The sequence below is a fragment of the Typopeltis vanoorti genome, chromosome 21 (assembly GCF_054136105.1).
Source record: "Typopeltis vanoorti isolate ZY-2024b chromosome 21, IOZ_Tvanoo_1.0, whole genome shotgun sequence".
Classification (NCBI taxonomy): Eukaryota; Metazoa; Arthropoda; class Arachnida; order Uropygi; family Thelyphonidae; genus Typopeltis; species Typopeltis vanoorti.
Window position 1 is genome coordinate 61,310,676 of NC_143569.1, and position 21,523 is coordinate 61,332,198.

General features: G+C 36.1%; 1 protein-coding gene across 1 annotated transcript in view; it reads right to left on the reverse strand.

Annotated features, from left to right (window-relative positions):
• Positions 1-21,523, reverse strand: part of LOC150094898 (diacylglycerol kinase delta) — a 566,581-nt gene that overhangs the window by 304,985 nt on the left and 240,073 nt on the right. The window contains exon 9 of the mRNA XM_090411584.1: positions 18,412-18,674. Within this exon, the coding sequence (XP_090267710.1) occupies positions 18,412-18,674 (263 nt within the window). The remainder of the gene's footprint in view (positions 1-18,411; positions 18,675-21,523) is intronic.

Genomic DNA, 21,523 nt, shown 5'->3' on the forward strand with positions numbered 1-21,523 from the left:
TGCGATCTAACGCTGATAGTTTGTGCTTGTCATTGCACGTTACGTGATTCCCAACTGTAACTGCTCAAATGGCAGTGTATTTTTAGTATGCTTACGCGCCTTATTTCTGTGAGATATGAAACATTTATTATTGGTGCGTGTGCGTGGTGAACTATTTTTTGTAAATCTTATTTTATTTTGTTAAAATAACACATTAAAATTTTCACCGGCCACCACTGGAATTAAGAGAACTTCATATGTCTAATCAAGCATGACTTATTAAACATGTTCATATAGATAGAGAAATTTAAGGAAAAATAAGTTTAATTTTTTTTATCCCTCTATATGTATATAAAGAAATATATATATATATAGAGGGAGCACATGGTGATAATTCACTGCTGGTTGGTGGAGGCTGAACTTTGCAAATAGTTTTAAGAAGCAAAAAGTTCACCAAACACTTGAAGCAGTTTGTAAATGATTTGTTACACTGTATTCTAGGGAAAAAAAATGTGCTGAGCTTCTATGTTTTGGAAAATTTACAGAAAAATGCAGAATTAATAAGAATGGTAAGTATCTGCTGGATTTCCATTCAGGACATCTGCTATTCAATACTAACAGTATGGTCTAACAAATATGTGCATAAATTCACATAGAATGCATACATGAAAAATATAAAGTCTTCTTGATTATCATGTTGATAGTGGAATCTTCAAACTAAATTCAAGATAAAAGGATATACAACAGATTTGAAACAGGATATGATGACCATTTAGTTTGGATCATGATTAAAAAAAAAGTATCACACAGAAAAGAAAATACATATCATTTATTAGATGCACATATTCACAAGAATATAAAAACTTTATTACTGCAAATATTTAGACCAGAAACTAACTGGTTATCATTAGTGTGTCAGCATAACCAAAACGTGAAGCTAGCACAAAGAATGTTGATCATAATTGCAAAGTTGAGAAACATGCTGATGCCATCTAGTGGTTGGTTACAATAAAATAAGATTACAATTAAAGACCAATTTAAAATTAAGTGACTGGAAATAAAATAAAATTTAATTAGATAATGAAATGATACAGAATTATACTAAATTAAATTTTAAAGAGGTTTTAAAAAGAATCAAAGTCAAGCAGCTTTCAGATATGAATAGTTCAAATGTATATTATTGGAGAAAAGTAAAAGAGTTTGAACACAAGATCTAAACCTTATAGACCCATTGGAAGAATACACTGAATGACTGTCAGAAAAGCATAAGGAGAAATCTGAAATAAGAGAGCCAAAAGGCTTCACTTCAGTGATGCACAATTATTCAAATTAAGTAGATATTGAATCCAACATTATTTCAAAGCCGCAGAGAGAAACTACAAGATTTTCGTGTCAAATATAGAAATAGAAACTATAAAAGTTTTGGCAGATCAAGCGTAAGCAAACCATTCATGACAGGGGAAATTCGTAGTAAAGGTGGAGCAAGCCTGATCACTATCCTAGTATTTATTTTTATTAGTATTATTTCAGGAAACTCCAAGGAGTCGACAGACTCATCGAGGGAGGCCCTAACATCATGTCAAGAACAACTATTCGACATTCACACAGTATTTATCATACCTCGCCTTGAACTCATTCATGGTCATAGCACCCACAACAGACTCTGGCAGTTTATTCCACCCATTCACCACTCTCCAAGTAAAAAACCTAGCTCTAACACCCCTGCTAACCACATTCTTGCTCAGCTTCCACATATGGCCATTAGTCCTCCCACAACAATATCTTCCGGATTAATCTTATAGAAACCCTTCAGTAATTTGAATGTCTCAATCATATAACCCCTTTACTGCCTATCAACCAATTTTTGCAACCCACAAATCTTCAACCTGTTCTCATAAGGTTCATTCCACAGACCTGCTATCATCTTGGTCACTCGTCTCTGGATCCTCTCCACCTCCTCCCCATCAAGAAGAAACCTTGGTGCCCATATCTAGGCACAGTAGTCAAGATGGGGGTCTTATCAAGGCTCGATACAGAGGAAATATAACTTGTTTGTCTCTGCTTGTTAAAGTATTTTTCAGAAGCCAAGTGATTTGATGAGCTGATTTAGCCACTTTTGTGATGTGCCTACTAAACTTCAACTCCCTATCCACCAACACTCCAAAAATCCCTGGCATCATCAATCTCCTGGAGTATGGTTCCACCAATGTGATATACTGCTGCTAATCTTTTCACCCCAAAATACATAACCTTACACTTTGCCACATTAAATTGACATCCATTTTCCTTAGCCCGGTCCTCCAAACTATCCAAATCATCTTGCAAAATTTTGACATCCTGTGCACTCACAATTGTTCTACCCAACTTTGCATCATCAGCAAACAAGTGAACACTTCCTCTCAGATTCTTTTCTATATCGTTAATGAACAAATTGAAAAGTAGTGGTTCAAGAACAGAACCCTGCAGAACACCACTAGTCACAAGCCGTCTTTTGGACTTGACTCTTGAATAAACCACTCTCTGGTATCTCTCCATCAACCATCCTCCTATCTCTCACCAACCCTATATCCATCCCCATCTGCTCCAGTTTACTGATTAGAATTCATTTGGTATTCTGTCAAAGAGCTTAACAAAGTCCAGTCGAATCACTGTAAACCCATTACCCTTATCCAGTTCAGCCGTCACTGTGTTATAAAATGTGAGCAAGTTACTGAGGTATGATCTACCCTTCACAAAACCGTGCCTTCCCCCATACAGTATCCCATTTTCATCTATCCAATCATGTATCCTTCTCTTGACTAATTTTTCCAAGACCTTGACAACGATTCCTGATATGCTAATCGGTCAGTAATTTACAACAGCAGTCTTGGAATGCTGTTGTAAATTACCCATTTACAACATGCTATTTTCCCCTCTTTCCACCCCCTCGGGACTAACCCAGACCCGAGACTCAAATTAAACAAAATTTTCCATAATGTAAAAAACACATCTCCTGGCATGATGTTAAACATTATGTGTGTGTGTGGGGGGGGGGGGTCACTACCCAGATCGGTTTCGATCTTTTTTGAATGTTCAAGTATAGGTCAAACTCAAAAAACTCAGCGTTGTTCCCCTCAGTAACAGGCTCACCCTGCCACTGAGTAGAGCCGCTCATTTGCTCATTTCTCATCCAAAGGGTAACAGCAACAGCCGTGCCATTCATCACCCAAGCTTCCAACTGGTTTTTACCTTTTTTTGAGGTCTCGTCAGTGGGAGCCAGACCCAGATGTATGTAAATACTCAGGTTGTTGTGATGCAGAGCTTATACTTTACATATGATTTGCCAAAAAAAAGTGTCACATCATAAAAGGCACGAAGAATTACTGAAATAAGAGAGCCAAAAGCCTTCACTTCAGAGATGCACAATTATTCCAATTAAGTGGATATTGAATCCAACATTATTTCAAAGCTGAATAGAGAAACTACAAGAGTTTTGTGCTGAATATAGAAATAGAAACTATAAAAGTTTCTAATCGGTGGATTCAAGCGTAAGCAAACCTTTCATGACATGGGCAACTCGTAGTAATTACTAACTATTATAATAACGGAATTAACTCATGTCAATTATTCTTTATTCGTAGAAATTTCACCTACGTAGTAATTACTAACTATTATAATAACGGAATTAACTCATGTCAATTATTCTTTATTCGTAGAAATTTCAGTATTACAGGCATCATCAGTACATGTACAAGGCTAATTAAATAATAAGTACTGATGATGCTTGTGATATTCAGGTGAAAATTCTACGAATAAAGAATAATTGACGTGAGTTAATTCCGTTATTATAATAGTTAGTAATATGTCTACTCATGGTATTTCCTTACTGAAACTCATAGTAAAGGTGGAGCAAGCTCTGATCATTATCCTTAGTATTTCCCATAATGTAAAACACATCTCCTGGCAGACATATATGATGTTATACATTATGAAGGGGACCACTACCCAGACTGATTTCGACCTTTTTTGAGGTCTCGTCAGTGGGAGCCAGACCCAGATGTATGTAAATACTGACGTATGAAATACTAAGGATAGGGATCAGATCTTGCTCCACCTTTACTACGAGTTTCCCCTGTCATGAAAGGTTTGCTTAAGCTTGGATCTGCTGAAACTTTTATAGTTTCTATTTCTATATTCAGCACGAAACTCTTGTAGTCTCTTTATTCGGCTTTGAAATAATGTTGGATTCAATATCCACTTAATTTGAATAATTGTGCATTGCCGAAGTGAGGCCTTTTGGCTCTCTTATTTCAGCAATTATTGGTGCCTTTTGTGATGTGACACCTTTTTTGACAACTCGTATGTAAAGTATAAGCTCTGCATAGAAGAGTAAATACTACAACCTGAGTATTTACATATGTACATCTGGGTCTGCTCCCACCGACGAGACCTCAAAACAGGTTGAAACCGTAATGAACGGTTATGAACGTAATGAACTGGGTAATGACCCCCACACACACACACACATAATGTATAACATCATACAGTCAGCCAGGAGATGTGTTTTACATTATGGGAAATACTAAGGATAGCGATCAGAGCTTGCCCACCTTTACTACAAGTTGCCCCTGTCATGAAAGGTTTGCTTAAGCTTGGATCTGCCGAAACTTTTATGGTTTATATTTCTATATATTTGGCACGAAACTCTTGTAGTTTCTCTATTCGGCTTTAAAATAATGCTGGATTCAATATCCACTTAATATGAATAAGGAGAAAGTTTTCTGTAAGGATAGAAAAAAGTGGAACTTGTTGAGGGGACACTAAAAAAAAGTTAAAGCAGTCCTGGAAAAGAAGTAATTATACTGAAAGTATAATTACTTCTCTAAGTAATTATATTTTCCTAGTAAGTATTCCCAGTAAGTCGGCCAACATGTGCCTTCAGAACATACTGAAAAGAAATGGAAGAAGGCTGAGTTATGTGTAAAAGAAGCTAAATGAATGAAGAGGGAAAGCTTTTGGAAGAATATAGAAGATGAATGACATGATGGTGATAAAGACTTCTGGAGGATACTGCAAATTCTTAGAAACAGAGGAGAGTACCACAAAGGGAATTAGAGATGATAAATGATGAAATAATACTGAAGATATTCTGGACATATGAGAAATTGCTCTGAAAAATTATTTATTGAGATGCTAACAAAATAAACAGTAGCAAAAAATATTGAGAGAAATACATTAATGAGTACATTTCATTACTAAAGGTAGAAAAAGCTTTGGAAATCTGAAATGTGTAAAGGCAGCTATATTCAATGGTATTCAACCATAAGTGATAAAATATGAAAATAAAAATTTCAGAAGGATTCACCAGCAGATCAGATTTCAGATGATTAGAGTGAAGCTCTCATATAGAATATGAGAATCATAGAGAAATCGTGCTACATAAATGGATAACATTTATGCAAGCATGCCTCAGTGGCAAAGAAAAATTCTAGAAGATAATAAAACAAGCTGGATCAAGACAATATAGGATCAGTCTTTTACTTTTAAAGACACCTGAGAAATCATGGGCATATGAGTAGGCTGGAATAAGTTGCTTTAAACTTGTACTCTCATATTTTATTTTTTTTAAATGTGTTTTCATCCAAAATCTCCAACAAACAATATTACAGTAGAAGGCCCTAACAGGTTAATATTTCTGTGCAATCCATAAATACTATAAGTGTCTGAAAACAGTTTTTCTTTTGGTTTAATTATCAGCCACAAGCAAGTACCTGTTATGCCTGCTGCACAAAACAAAGATGGTGGACAAAGTCCAACAATGACAGAGTATTTTAGTTCTTGCCAGTGCAGTGCAGTCAAACAGCACTGACAAATCCAATGTTATGAAGTGCTGGAATTGCAGACTATACATCATGGACACAAAAAACAAGTCTTGTGTGTAATTTGTGTTGTCACTAGTCATATTACTGTATTTACTCGATGGTGTGTAGTGTTTGTGGATAGCTCCTGAACAGATAAGTGATATTTTGAGTAATAATTGGTGAATATGCATAGTATTTACATAGTATTGTTTACTTTTAGTATTTTAGCGTGTCTGGGTGACTTTTGTGTGTTTTTTGAGTATTTTAATAGTAAATTGACAGATACGATTTTCTGTGCACATGGCTCCCATAAAGAGGAATACAAAGATGGCGTCAATGTCGCCATATTTGTCTAAAAATTTTAACTTAAAGGATTTGATTCAGTGTACCGTTTGCGAAATGTATGCATTGAGGAGAGAGGTTGGAGTCTGGTTAAATAACGATAGTGGAGTGAATGTGTGCAAAAAGTGTAAAGAATGTGAGGATTTAAAGAGTGTTTCAGGTCGTGTGAGTGATATTGTTGTTGAAAGTGAGAATCTAGATAACAGTGATATGTGAGGTATGAATGGTGATATCTGTGAGGTAGTACCTGATAGCTGTGAGAGTACCGTTGAAAGTGAGAATGAAGGTAAACATACAAAACGATTGAATGAATCATCGGAGAATAAAAATGATGACACAGACACAATGAGTGAGATCGCTCTATTACGTGGAGCAATACATAGGGCAAATTGGCAGCTGGAGCATTGGCAAAAGTGTTTACGAAGCGTACCGACTAATAATCAGCAAAAGTATGATAGAAAAAATAAGGGTATGATAGTGAGTGTAAACAAAATGAAAGAGCGAATGTTGTATGAAGATTCCTTAGTAAGAGGTGTGTTAGTTGAGAGTTTAACAAAATAGTACCAACCTGGTACCAACATTAAGAATGTAAGCGAGTCAATTAGAATGCAAAAGCAGCGGGTGAAAGAATTGATAGTGGTAGCAGGTACAAATGATTTGAAAAGAAACAAAATGGCTATGAGTGAGGTAGCAAAAGAGAAGAGTGAGAGAGTTAGGATGGTGAGTCTGTTGCCACAGTATGACAGTGAAGAGAATAGAAGGAGGACTATAATTGCTAATGACTTTATGCGTGAATTATGCAGTACGAGTGGTGTGGAATTTGTGGATGTCTGAAATGAGTTCGATGGGCGAAAGGGTTTATATAAAATGGATGGTTTACATCTGAATGGATTTGGTGTATGGAGACTTGAAAAGGTGTTGTCAAACATAGTGGGAGTGAATGTGCAGAATCAGGGAAACTAGAGTTATTAAGGGGGGGGGGGAGTTGTTATGCAGACTTTAGGGAGACATTGAGTGTGTGAATGTGTGTAATATGCCTAAGCGAGTAGAAAAGACCACGAATCAGAATGGGATAGTTAGTATAAGGCATCAAAATAGGGATGGGACAAATCAGCTTCAGCAATTCATGTATACTAATGCCAAAAGTATTAGGAACAAGAAGGAAGAATTTTTGGCCTTGGTTGGCACTTCCAGACCACAGGTTATTGGCATTAGTGAAACATGGCTGACAGAAGATGATATAGCTAGTGGGATTGAATGTGAGGGGTATGGTGTGTTCAGGAGTGACAGGGAGAATAAAATGGGGGGGGGGGGGAGAGTGTTAGTGATGATAGCTGATGAGCTACAGCCAAGGAGAATAGAAGTGGAACTGCAGGATAGATAAAAGAGCACATTTGAGGCTATTTGGTGTGAGACTGAAACTAGCAGAACAAAATATACAGTTAGGTGCTGCTATAGACCAGGTGATGGAATAGATGGTGGAGATAGTATGCATAAGCAAATAGAAGAAATGAGTGGAAGGAGAGTAATTATTATGGGAGATTTCAACTATGGTAATTTCAACCAGGGTTTCTTCTTGATGGGGAGGAGGTGGAGAAGATCCAGAGACAAGTGACCAAGATGATAGCAGGTCTGTGGAATGAACCTTATGAGAACAGGTTGAAGATTTGTGGGTTGCAAAAATTGGTTGAGAGGCAGAAAAGGGGTTATATGATTGAGACATTCAAATTACTGAAGGATTTCTATAAGATTAATTCAGAAGATATTTTTGAGAATAGGACTGGTGGTGGGAGGACTAGGGGCCATATGTGGAAGCTGAGCAAGAATGTGGTTAGCAGGAGTGTTAGAGCTAGGTTTTTTACTTGGAGAGTGGTGAATGAGTGGAATAAGCTGCCAGAGTCTGTTGTGAGTGCCATGATCGTGAATGAGTTCAAGGTGAGGTATGATAGATACCGTGTGAATGTCGAATAGCTGTTCTTGACATGATGTTAGGGCCTCCCTCGATGAGTCTGTCGACTCCTTGGAGTTTCCTGAAATAATAATAATAATAATAATAATAATAATAATAATACTTGCTATGTAAAAAATGAGGAATTGACATAGAAACTGCTCACCATCCTCAACCTTTCTTCTGTCCACCAAGCTTCCTTTCAATAAAACAGCTCCTGAATTTGGAGAAAGTGTAGCATACTTTCAGTTGAGACACAGCTAGAACAGTGCCTGAGCACTTCAATGAAACTTTCTCCAGCAAAATTAAATCATAAGAAGCCAAGATCGAACCACTTCATGATTAAGAACCTTAACAAAAAATCCCCCCCCCCTCCATTGAAAACCTTATTGTGAGGCCAAAAATAAAAAGTATAATGCTGTCATTATCAACTTTCACACAGCAGTTGACAAAGTCACAAAGAATGCTATTGTTAAACTAGCTGGAGAATGTAACTTCCCACACCTCATAAAAGTGAACAATGAGTATGTTAAATTTAACAGTGGTCATAAACAATAAGTTAAAAGGCACTTCTCTACTGATCGCATGTAAGTTATGCCTGACCTAACCTTCATTCAACACAAACAATGTCAATAATTACAAAAAAGGAATGCTAGTGCTGAAATCAAGCACTATTAATAGCCACTGGGGAAAACCAGTACTACTCAGTATTACAGAGGAAACATATGATATGATCCATGCAGTTCAAGAACAAATCCCAAAGTGCTTTCTAAATGGACTTCATTTCCATAAATGAAGTTTCCATAGCTACAATACAGTGGCGGCTCGTCCATAAGGGATGCAGAGCTGCAATGAATGCAGCTCCTGCATTCAGTATACTAGGGAGTAATACTGGCTAGTATACTCAATGCTGGAGCTGCATCCCTTATGGATGAGCCACCACTGCTACAGTAGTAATCTATGTTGATGTTTCTAAAATAAAAACTATTTGGAACTGGAAAGAAAGTAAATAATTTACTAACTAAATTAAATATTTACATCCATGTGTTGATGCTTAAGTGCTGTGTGGACATCATGTTGGAGGTTTAATGGAATACTGACAACACTGGGAAAGGATTATTCCCAGTGTTGTCAGTATACTTCCAAAATTTGTCTTAGTCACTGAGACATCTTCAGGGATTACAAATAACTTTTGTAACAACACACTCAAATACATTACAATACTAAGTGAAACAAGTGGGTGACTCTAAAGCCCTATCTAGGTGGTGCGCCCTCCATGGGCGTTTATAGGTGGCCTAGGATGTAAAGTGGGATCTCTGATAATTAATGTTTCCCAAATTTTGGGAAGTTTTATGCAACTTTATTTATTTAAATTTGGTTGATTTCTGTGCCACTGCAGATTCTAAAAACAGTCTTTCTTTTTTTAATTTACTATGGTGGAGCATGGCGGTTTTTCTCCAGGAGATCCTGTGGCTGTATCCAAAACATGGTCTGCAAGGCCAGATTGACCATAGTCTTGATTGCAGATGTATGATTTGTGTTCTTCTATCTGCCTGTCTGTCCAAAGTAAGCTAGCATGCAGGAATAGGGTACTCTATATACTCCAGGCACTGATCTTTGGTGGAACGAATAAGGGTAGTAAGTTTACGGTGGAGCTTAAATGCTGTGTGGAAGTTGTACTTTTTTAAGGACCTGGCTATTTTTTCTGATGTTCCACAGATGTAGGGTATGGTGATGTCGTTTCTGAAGTCCTTTTCAAGAGATGGCCAGGAAATGGGGGAGGAATTGATTATTTTTTTAATTCTGTAATCGCTGTAGCCATTGGAAAGGAAGGTGTTGTGTATGTGGTTGAGTTCAGTTGAAAGGGAGGATCAACTGGAACAAAGCTTGTGGGCTCTATTGGTTAGAGTTTTAATAATGCCATATTGTTGAGAGGGGGGTGGTGCTGGGAGAGTTTAACTGCTATGTGAGTAGGTTTTCTATATACAGAGAAGGAAAGGTTCCCATTAGGAAGGCGTGTTACTAAGGTATCTAGGAAGGGTAAACTATTGTTATTTTCCTTTTCCATCGTAAATTGGATTCTTGGAGGTAGCTATTGAGGTGACTGAGAAAGGAGTCTAATGTGTCTGAGTCATGAGGCCAAATAGAGAATACATCATCATGAGACGAAATATTGGAAGCATTAAAATTAGTTTTAATCCTTTCCCAGTGCTGTAAATATTCCATTAAACCTCCAACAATAAATATTTACATATAAACATTTTACCAGATCAAGCAAGCATTATCAAAGGCACTTTAAAGACACATACTCAATAAAGACTGAGAATGAAATGAGCTCAAGAAAAAGGAGAGGCACATGTATGGAGGATGGCAAGTGGAGCTATCCATGGCAACCTTCAGTGATTTCTGCTGACAGGAGCATAGGTCAGATGCACCAAAATTTGTGTAGGGTTACATCATCAGTTCTACTGCAGTTCACTGAAAGTGGCTCATGTTTTGTAGAACATGAGCCACTTCCAGGAACAGTCTCTGTGATTTGAAATGGGATCTGATGAAATGGTCTTTTTCTAAGGTACGTTATGACAGTCTACTTTCTGGTTGCCCTGTGAATGAAATGAGCTCAAGAAAAAGGAGAAGCACATGTATGGAGGATGGCAAGTGGAGCTATCCATGGCAACCTTCAGTGATTTCTGCTGACAGGAGCATAGGTCAGATGCACCAAAATTTGTGTAGGGTTACATCATCAGTTCTACTGCAGTTCACTGAAAGTGGCTCATGTTCTGTAGAACATGAACCACTTCCAGGAACAGTCTCTGTGATTTGAAATGGGATCTGATAAAATGGTCTTTTTCTAAGGTACGTTATGACAGTCTACTTTCTGGTTGCCCTGTCCATACTGAATATATTTTTATGATAATAAAAATATCCTTACTAAACTCCTTAAAAAGAACAACAAACCCCAAATCTCCCAACCAGACCATACATATACCATACAACAGACAGACTGGGCTCACTCCTAAAACAACATAAAATTAGAACAGTCTAGAAACCTCTGGACAAAAAGCTCCTCCTTCCTGAGACAAATAAAGTATAGGATCCTTTCTCCTTTCCAGGTATCTAAAGTATCCCTGTTAATGTATGACCTAATATTTTAGATAGGCAGGATAGACCGCCATGGTAAAAAGAAAAGAACAAAGTATATTTGGTATAGCAACTCCAAAGTGGACTATACAACATGCATTAGGAGAAGACATTTCATCCCATGTAAGAAACCAAGCAACTATAAAGATCCTGTTTCAAATCACACAGAAACTGCTCCTGGAAGCAGCTCATGTTCTAGAGTACCCAATGAACTGGAGAAAAGATAGTGTAATCCTACACAAATTTTAATACACTGCCCTATCCTCTCATTTAGCAGAAATCACAGAAAATCACTATTATGAAGAGCACCATCTGTTGCTCTCCATATACATGACTGTCAATGTTCTTGAGGTCATTTCATTCCAAATCTTTGTTCAGTATGTGTTAGCAAGCTAATAATATTAAAATGCCTTTGATGATACTACCCTGAGCTGGCAAAATGTCAGTATATAAATATTTAATTCATCAGTATATTTATTTCATTTCATTCCAGTTCTATGTAGTTCTCACACCGGAAACTTTAGCATGAGTCAGATCCACTCCACAAATATACATGATCTCACTTCTGACCTCAGCAGTGTTCACTTCAATTTTCAGTCTGCAAAACCTCACCCACTTTCTCTGGAAGAAACTGAAACTTCATGCCCCTCCTGCTCAAGCACTACTCATCACCTCAAATATACTCTGTTTTTGACCTACTTTAGCTACCCACCCTTTCTCTCTCTCTCTCTCAGCCCCATCTGGTCAAATTCATTTGATGCTCTATTACTCTCTCCTAATGCCACCAACCATTCAGAATGCTTTAATTTCCTTTCCTTAAAATGTTGATTTTATTCAGTGCAATGCAACTTTCACAGCAAATAGCTATATGTCTCCTGTTGAATCCTTCCCAATATCATTAATATAAAGACTGAATAACAATGAACCAAGGACTGATTCCTATGGTACACCATTAGTCACTTTAAATTTTGCAGACACATTTTTCATACATCAATTATTGATATCTGTCAGTCAATCATCCTCTTATCCAAGCTAACAGTACATAAACTACTACTTCTTTGTTATTTCTAGTTTGAATGCTGAACTCAACATCATCTCCTAAATTCAAACTTTTGAAATCTTTGCATTCACTAGAATGAAAGAAAATTTCTTTTACCACATCTGCCCTCTCAATAAAACCAAAGGGCTCTTTAAGTGCACACACAACTCCTTGATAATGCTGTGGCTGTGGTTTTTCTAGCATAACATTTTGTGCTCTGGGATTACCAGTATGCTTGTCAGTAGCAATATGAAATGTTACTCTATCTCCAGGATGAAGCTGTGCATCACTTGCTTCTAAGTCTTCTTTAGTATATGGAAGAAAAAAGCATTCTCCTCTATTTTCATAGCAACACGACCCTCAGTAGTGTCCTTAATCTCTGTTGTAACAAATCCAGAAACTCTATCTTCACTTAAAACTTCACCAGAGAGTGATTCAGGAGAAATTTTCACAACTGCGTTAGCTATGGGTTTTCCTGTCCTCCAATCATAGGTCATTTCAAATTCCACTGGATCTCCTAATTTTAGATGTTCAATATTTCCTGTGTACTGACTATAATGAAAAAAGAGTCTAGCTTGACGTTCACAACACTGGATAAAACCATAAGAATGCAAACGTTTTTCAACAATTCCTGCTTCCCGTAATCCACCTGCAGATCCAAACAGGACTGGATGAATTGCTTGAAAAATTGTTCTGATTATTGTTGTTGTTATTATTTGAAGTATATAAACTAATCACATATCCTCCAACTTACATAATGGGCTTTCATGATCCATCTTGTCAAAAGCCTTAGCAGACTCTCAAAAATATCATGGTGCATCCACTCCTCTTGTCTAACTCACCCATAACATTATTATAAAATGTCACCTGAAATATGACTTTCCTTAGTAAAAACCCAAGCTTTTCACCATAAAGTATAGATTCCCTATCAGTCCATTTCTGTTTGAGTGCACATATTAACTTTTCTAAATTCTTTACCACCACACAGTGATAAGTCAACAGACATATCAATTTTTGCACCAACCTTTTTGCAATGGGATTATCATGCATTCTTTCCACTCCTGTGAAATGTTCTCTGTGTTGCAGCCAAATTTATACAGACAGTCAAAGGCACAGCAAATTCAGCTGAACGCTTTTAGCAGCCTCTATAGCCAAATTCTTATTCACTTAATGCCATAGCTCTCATACCCCTCCTCTTCATACACCTGAGTGGCTCATTCAGTGTAGACGTAGCAATGAGCTCCATGTTGCATACACCAGGTTTATAGTTCTTAGCAAAACAGGAACTTATTAGTTAAACAATCTTTTCTGTATCTGCCACCTGCTTATCATCATTTGGTAGAGGTATTCTTTCCCATTCATTATTCCTTTTATTTGCATCAAAACAATAGAATTATTCTGCATTGTCACTGGTGTGGAGACAGTTTCTTTTCATGCTAATGCTTAGCTTTTCATAAATACTTAAAAACTCTTCTGAACTATGCCTTATAATTTTCATAATTGATAGAATCCTTATGTATGGCCTCCCTTCCACATTATCTTTTCCTTAAGAATCTCTTGCTTCTTAAGGGAAAGATAAAGAGACTGCACATCCATTTCACTCCCATCTTATAAGTGGTTTGAACTCTAGTGAAACATTCTGATAATGCATCACTGATGAGTTTTTTTAATAACTCCCATCAAACATCCAATACCATGTTATTGAATCTAGTATTCACTTCAGTTAGCCATAACTTTGTACTTTGTAGTTCAGCACATAACCTTTTCTGAATGAAACATTCACATACTTAGCTTCCAGATCAGTAGAATATGATCACTATAACCAACTGGAGACAGAACAGTCACATTTTTTATTCTTTGATCTTAAGTTTTTTCTGCCACATGCTTCTTAAGGAAGTTTTTTCACAACAGCAAATTAAATTCAGCTTCCATATGCTAAAGCTTCAGAGCTAGGAGGAGCTCATGTTAGAAGTTTAATGGAGTGAAACAGCACTGAGAAAGGATTAAAATATTATTTAATTCTTCAAATATTTCATTCAGTCACTGAGACACTGTCAGGAATATACAACATTAGACTTGGAACACACACACACACACATGCACAGCCAACAAAAAAATAAGTGAAACGCAAGGATGAAAGGCTAAAGTCTTAACTAAGTGGGGAACCTGTTGGTGGTCCAGAATGTAACTGGGATTTCGAAGTATTAGTGTTTCCCATATTTTGGGAAGTTTTATGCCATATTTATTTAAATTATGCTGATTTCTGAGAGCTACTGGAAATTCAAAAATAGTCTTTCTCTTCTAAATTTACTGTGATGGAGAATGGTGGTCTTTTTCTAACTAATTCTATAAGCTGCATCTAAAGCATGGTCTGCAAGGCCAGATTGACCATAGTCATGACTGCAGATGTATTTTTTTGTATTTTTCCATATGGATGTTAACTGATATTCCTATTTTCCCAAAGTAGGCCAACTTGCAGGAATAAAGCACTTTGTGTACTCCAGGCACAGAGAGCGAGAGAGAGAGAGAGAGAGCGAGCGAGAGAGAGAGAGAGAGAGAGAGAGAGAGAGAGAGAGAGCTGATCTTGAGTGGAATGTATAAGGTTAGCAAGCTTTTGGTGATATGTGTTCTCCATTTGGCCTCAAGGCCCAGTCACATTAGACGCTTTCCACTATCACCTCAATAGTCTTCACCCTAGAATCCAGTCAACCATGGAAAAAGAAACTAAAAAGAAAAATACACTCACTGTATGGGTTTCAAGCCCCCACCGAGAACCTTCTCGTTCCAGAAATTTTATATAATCTTGATGTTGTTGGATTCTGATCTTAGTAGAAAGCCCAGTCTGTCCAAAGTAACAAAGTTGACAAGAACATAGTATTTGATAAACCAGGCAAAGGAGAGAGAGAGAGAGATAGAGAGAGAGAGAAAAGAGAAAGAGAGAGAGAGAGAGAGAGAGAGAGATGATAATTTATTCTTAATAGGTGATAAGCAAGAAGTTAACATCTAGGCTTTGAAGGTGGCAGCAACTTTAAAAGTCATATATTTAACTAACTGTAAAATACTCTGCTGGTAAATGATATAATCACGTAATCACAAGAAAGATATTTATTTAACCAAATATTTCGGTCTGGAAATAACAGACCATCGTCAGTGGTAATACAAGAACAGTTTAAAAATACAAGCTAGAATACTAACAATAGATCGTTAAAATTATAACACGCTGCGTGATGTTAAATCACTAAGTATGAAACGGAATATTTTGAAGTACAAACATGATTGAATTTGGTATTAAAAAAAAAATAATTAATTAATGAGTAATCTTGATTAGACTTTCCCAGATTTTTGATATAGATATACAGTCATTACGATTCAGGTTGGGGCGATGGAGCAAGGCCTCCACGCTTTCCTTGAACAAACGTTCGAACCTATAACGGGATCTATATAAGAGGCGAGTCTTGGACCAAAGGATGTTGTGGTTAGTTTCAATCCCGTGTTGAGCCAATCCAGACTTTTCAGGTTTGTTGTGAAGAATGGATGATTGATGTTCTTGGATTCTTTTTTCAAGAGAACGTCCAGTTTGTCCAAAATAAAAGAGATCACAGTTGCATGGAATTTGATAAACTCCAGGAAGAGATAAAGTTGAGCGTTTGTCTTTAGGAAAAGGAAAATGAGAAGACAATTTGTTAATAGGTGAATACGTAGTTGTTAAATCATATTTCTTTAAAATTCTTGCGATAGGTTCTGAAATACCGGATATATAAGGAATAGGCACTCGACGTGTTGAAACTTTGTTGTTTTGTAGAGGATTATAAGAATTGAGAAGACGTTGAGTACTTTTTTCAGAAAAGCCATTGAGTTTCATGTGTTGTTGGATAGTAGAAAGTTCTTTCTGTAGATAATCAAAAGTAGAACAATTAGTTTTGGCTCTTCTGATGAGGCATTTTTCCATATTTTTAATGTGTGTGACATCAGCTTGATTCCTCTATAGTTGCCACAGTCTTGAACATCTCCTCTTCCTTTGTAGATTGGGACGAGAATACTTTTCCTCCATTCCTCTGGTATCTTTTCCTGTTGGGCTATTTTACACATCAGATCCCATAACATATCCATGCCATAACTGCCCAAACTTTTCCATACTTCCCCAGGTATCTGGTCTGCTCCCACAGCCTTTCCATTCTTCATTTTTCTCAGTACCCAAACCACTTCCTCTCTACTTATGTCTTGCACTGGTCTCTCATTTACCTCTCCATCTTCGCACCTCTCTCTTGGATTCTCCTCATTTAGTAGTTTTCAGAAATATTCTTTCCATCTTCCTCTGATTTTGTCCTCGTCTTGTAATACTACTCCTGAGGCATCCTTTATCTGCTTGACTGATGTTATGTCTTTCGAGGCCTTATCTCTGGCTTTCGCTATTCTCAACAACTGAGCTTCGCCACCGTTTCTCTCCAGTTCTTCATAAACCTCATCAACTGCCCTCGCTTTTGCCCTTGCCACAGCTCTCTTTGCATTTTTCTTTGCTAATCTATATGCCTCCTTGTCGGCTTTAGTTCCAGTCATGTCCCATTTTTTCTTTGCCTCTCTTTTCCTTGATCTCCAACTGCACCTCCTCATTCCACCACCATGCCTCCCTATCCTCAGGTGGTCCCTTCCCTTTCCTATACCAAGCACCTCTTCTCCAATTTTTCTAATATTCCGACTATTAACGTCCCACCATTCTTCCACATCCTCTGGTAACTTCATTTCTTTCAATACCATACATGACGCAGAAAATAATGAATAATTATCAATCCCTCTGCTAGACTGACTACAATCTGATGTTAAAAGGATCCATATACCCTACTAAAAAGGGACTTCTGAACAAATAGCAAGGATTCTCCACAAATATAATATGTATGCCACCATCAAAATAGTCCAGAAGTTATTTTCTTTCTTACCACCTATTAAGGAAAAACTTATCACCTCTGTCTTTGCTTAGTATTTATCAAATACCATGTTCTTGTCAATTTTGCTACTTTGGACAGACTAGCTACCATTCTGCTGAGATCAGAATCCAAGAACATCAAGATTATATAAGATTTTATACAAGATTATATAAGAAAGTTCAGGCCTTGCTTCTCATGCCATCGACACCAGACTCAGAGTTCAGTGGAATCAAATAAAGATGTTGTACAACAATAGGTTTAAATTTGATCATCTGTTTCTTAAATCATGTGATGCCCTATGCTGCCTTCTTCATCTTAATGGAACAGACTATATGCCTGTCTCTAAGTTTTGAAAAGTAATTGCAATGAATTATTTATAATTTTTTTATTTTAATTACATAACTATACTTCTTTTCCTGGAACTTTAATAGTGTTTCCTCCTACTTGCACAGCTCTGACAGAAACATGTGGAAGTATGCACATGCTGTAAGACTTGTTCTTGTGTTCATATTTTAAATGTTGTAGCCAATTCTTCTGCTTTCTTCCTGAATGATGCTCATGTTATGTTGAGTGAAATATAGGCGTATTTAATAAATTCTAGTTTCCTTTACATGTGTGAAACCATTATTTAAAATATAGTATTATTTCTACCCCCTGACATGTCCTTATTAAACAGCAGTAAATGATTTTTCCCAAAGTCTTTGCAAGACTTTTGGTTACCTACTTTTCTACATAGTTTTCTTACATTTTTCTTTGTATTGTTTAATGGTACATGTTGACTTACTTGCCATTCCAGGCAAGTGTGATTTCAATATGATTTCTTCTTTTCTAGGACCGTCTCATTGCTCTTTTTATAATTCATTATTAATTAATATACTTCATATTTGTGTTTTATGGAAATTATACCAGTAATACACTACATGGTAATGTTCTGATTGGTTAATCACAAAATATGTTCCATCTCACCAAGTTTATGTAAGATATCTGTAAATTTGGCAACACCATAGTGACAAAATATGACAATTTAGGCTATTACTATCCTATCCTATATCATAAAACTACATAAAACTATTATCCAAAATAGCTATAGAAATTAAGTTTCTTTCAGGATTAATAAAAATGGATCTTACAGAAAATTATTCAATGAATAGATATGTCCTATATCATAATATGATCACAATATTACTTAATGCTTCTTACCCTAAACCTGGTCCCCCATTCATGAGATCAAACACCTGGGCAGGATTGAGCAGTTGTTTAAAACGTCTAAGGAACTTAACACCCTGGTTGTCACCAGATTTAGAGTTTACAAAAACAAGTAACGGACTACATCCTATTGGCCGAGTAGCTTCCCATGATTCATCACTGGAAATACTATGAAGAGCTGTTGGAGGTACTACTGAAACACGACAGACTCCTAGAGGACACCGCTCTGGATACTGAAATTTACACCCAGTATGCACCTAAAATTTAAAATAAGTTGCATTGAAAGTTGCTATTTTAAATATAAAAATGGTTTTATGGTAATGTTTTAATGGCTTAAGCCATAATAACACTGATTACGAAGGATTTCAAGTATCTTGAAATGATGTGAATTTATATGTATATTTATATATATATATATATATTCATCTTTTTTGACTGACTGAAACTGAGAAAATAGATAACAAATTAATTTAATGGAGCATGCAAAATGTTTCGTCTAAATGAACTTGTTATCTTACAAGATAACATGTTAAATTAACTTATTATCTATTTTCTCGGTTTCAGTCAGTCAAAAAAGATGAACATATCGAATCACTGAGTCAATATAACTTATGATCATATATATATATATGTGATAATCGGCTTTTACTCAGTTGTTGTAATACATTTTAAAAAATAGATTTAATGACTAAAAACCGAGATAACTTATAAAGATTTTAATAAGAATAATACGACTAGTTTCAGCTTATAACAGCCTTCCTTAGAGGAAGGCTGTTATAAGCTGAAACTAGTCTTATTAATTGAAATTATTCTTATTAAAATCTTTATAAGTTATCTCGGTTTTTAGTCATTAAATCTATTTTTTAAAAAAAAAATATATATATATATATATATATATATATATTAGGCCACAAATCTTAAAAACGAAACCACATGCCAAGGTTCTCTGCTGGATAAAACTTTTTTTTATCAGAAAAAAAAAAGAAGTAAATTACACTTAATAAGAAACTATATTCTCATTTTTATCCTTATTTACCCAAGAGTGAACACACAAAACTGTGTGTGCATGTGTGTGAAATATATATATCTTCAGAACTAGACTACTTAAACATATAAGCAACTCACTACCAGGTATCAAAATGAACAGCACACTCCTTCTCTGGAAGATATAATGTCACACATTATGGAAGACTATTTAGACTGGTTTGATTGTATATTTGATCTTAGATTATATATAAGAAATATATATTCTTATATATAAGAATATGACTTCTGTCACTGAGTTAACTCTCATTATCTCCATGGGGTCTAGCTCCAAATGATGAGACCTCAATAAAGGTTGAAACTGGTCTAGGTAGAGAATTTTCCCATAAAGCATGGCATGCTATAATACACATGCTGTGCTATTCATTACAGAATAGTGAATAGCTTAATGTGAAGTCAACTCTTGCTATATACAAGTAGCCTATTTGGTAACATTTCATGTACAAAGTTTTGTTTCCCCACTTGCAAGAAAGTGCAATGAGAAAATACAGAAAAAAGTGCAATGTTTAAAATTACCTACAAAAAATTTCATAGGAAGACTTTGGTAAGAATACAGAAGAGAAATATCAGCAATGTAGCAAAATGTTCTGAAGGCTATTGAAGAAACTCAGAAATAGAATAAAAAACATTGTAAAAAGAATCAGAGATGATAAAAATGACACGGAAAAAGATATTGAATGCCTGGAGTAATTACACTGAAAGAATGCTAAATAAACAAGAGGTGACAGAGCAATGATAAAAATATTCAGGAGGAATGTAATCAGGAGTACATATCAATATGTGAGGTGGTGGAAAAAGCCATTCAAAACCTAAAATGTGAAAAAGCAGCTCATCGACCATTCACATATGGTGGTATAAAAGTTTTACAGTAGTTGCAGTGCTTAATTCAGAAGATCTGGTCAGAAGGTTGAATTCTGGATGCAGCGGAGCTCTCATAGAACCCATCTATAAAACAGAAAATAAATTCCTCTGTGGAGAATTATCGAGGAATTTCCCTGTTGATTGTTTCTGATAAGATTTATAAGCATATTTAAGGAGTAAAGATAGAAAGGAAACTTAGAAAAGGACAAGATGGGTTCAGGCCAAACAGAGGTTGTCAGGATCAGATTCAGTTTAAGACAAATAGTTTGGAAATCATGGGAATATAACAAGGATTTGAATTTAAATTTTGTAGATGTCGAAAAGGCATATGGTAAGGTGTCAAGAAAAGCTTTGTTCAAAACACTAGAATTATACTGGGTAAACAGGACATTATGTCAAGCAATAAATATATGAGTTAAAAATAACTAACATTGGGTTTATGAGTCATAATGATTTAATAAACCTATCAATGGTGAAACTAGTAGGTTTATTAAATCATTATGATCCATAAACTCAATGTTAGTTATTTTTTATTACACTTATCAAATATATGAATTCTAAGACAGCAGTTAAAGCTGAATGGCTTGATATAAAATCAGGTGTGAAACAAGGGTGCACATCATCTCCACTGCTGTTGTTGTTGTTATTATTATTATTATTATTATTAAGAGAGACCTCCAGGGAATCAGGAACTCATCAAAGGAGGCCATACTATTCATAACAGCTGTTATACCGGTTCTTGAATCATTCAAGCTACCTGCATGCACAACATCCAGCAGCAATACATTCCAATCACACACCACTCTATGAGAGAAAAATCTAGTCCTCACCCCCTTCTTAGTGGCATTCATTCTCAGCTTCCAAGGATAACCTTGCATCCTTTCCCCATCCTATATAAAATTAAAAATTCTATCAACTGAAATCCTGTATGATCTTTTCAGAAGTTTGTGAGTCTCAATCATATCACCCCTCTTTCTCTTGTTTGCTAGTGTCTGCAGCCTACAAATTGTCAATTTATCTCTGGCACTGTGGGATGAACCAAACGCCGGGTAACGGTGCCCAATGCGAGATGCTCATGATGGATTTGAGAGCCAAGTGGGCCACTTTTGGTAAGCAGAACTGGCACTGTAGGATGAACCAAAAAATAATATCTTCACAATCACTATTCCACAACCTTAATATCATTTTGACACTCTCTTTT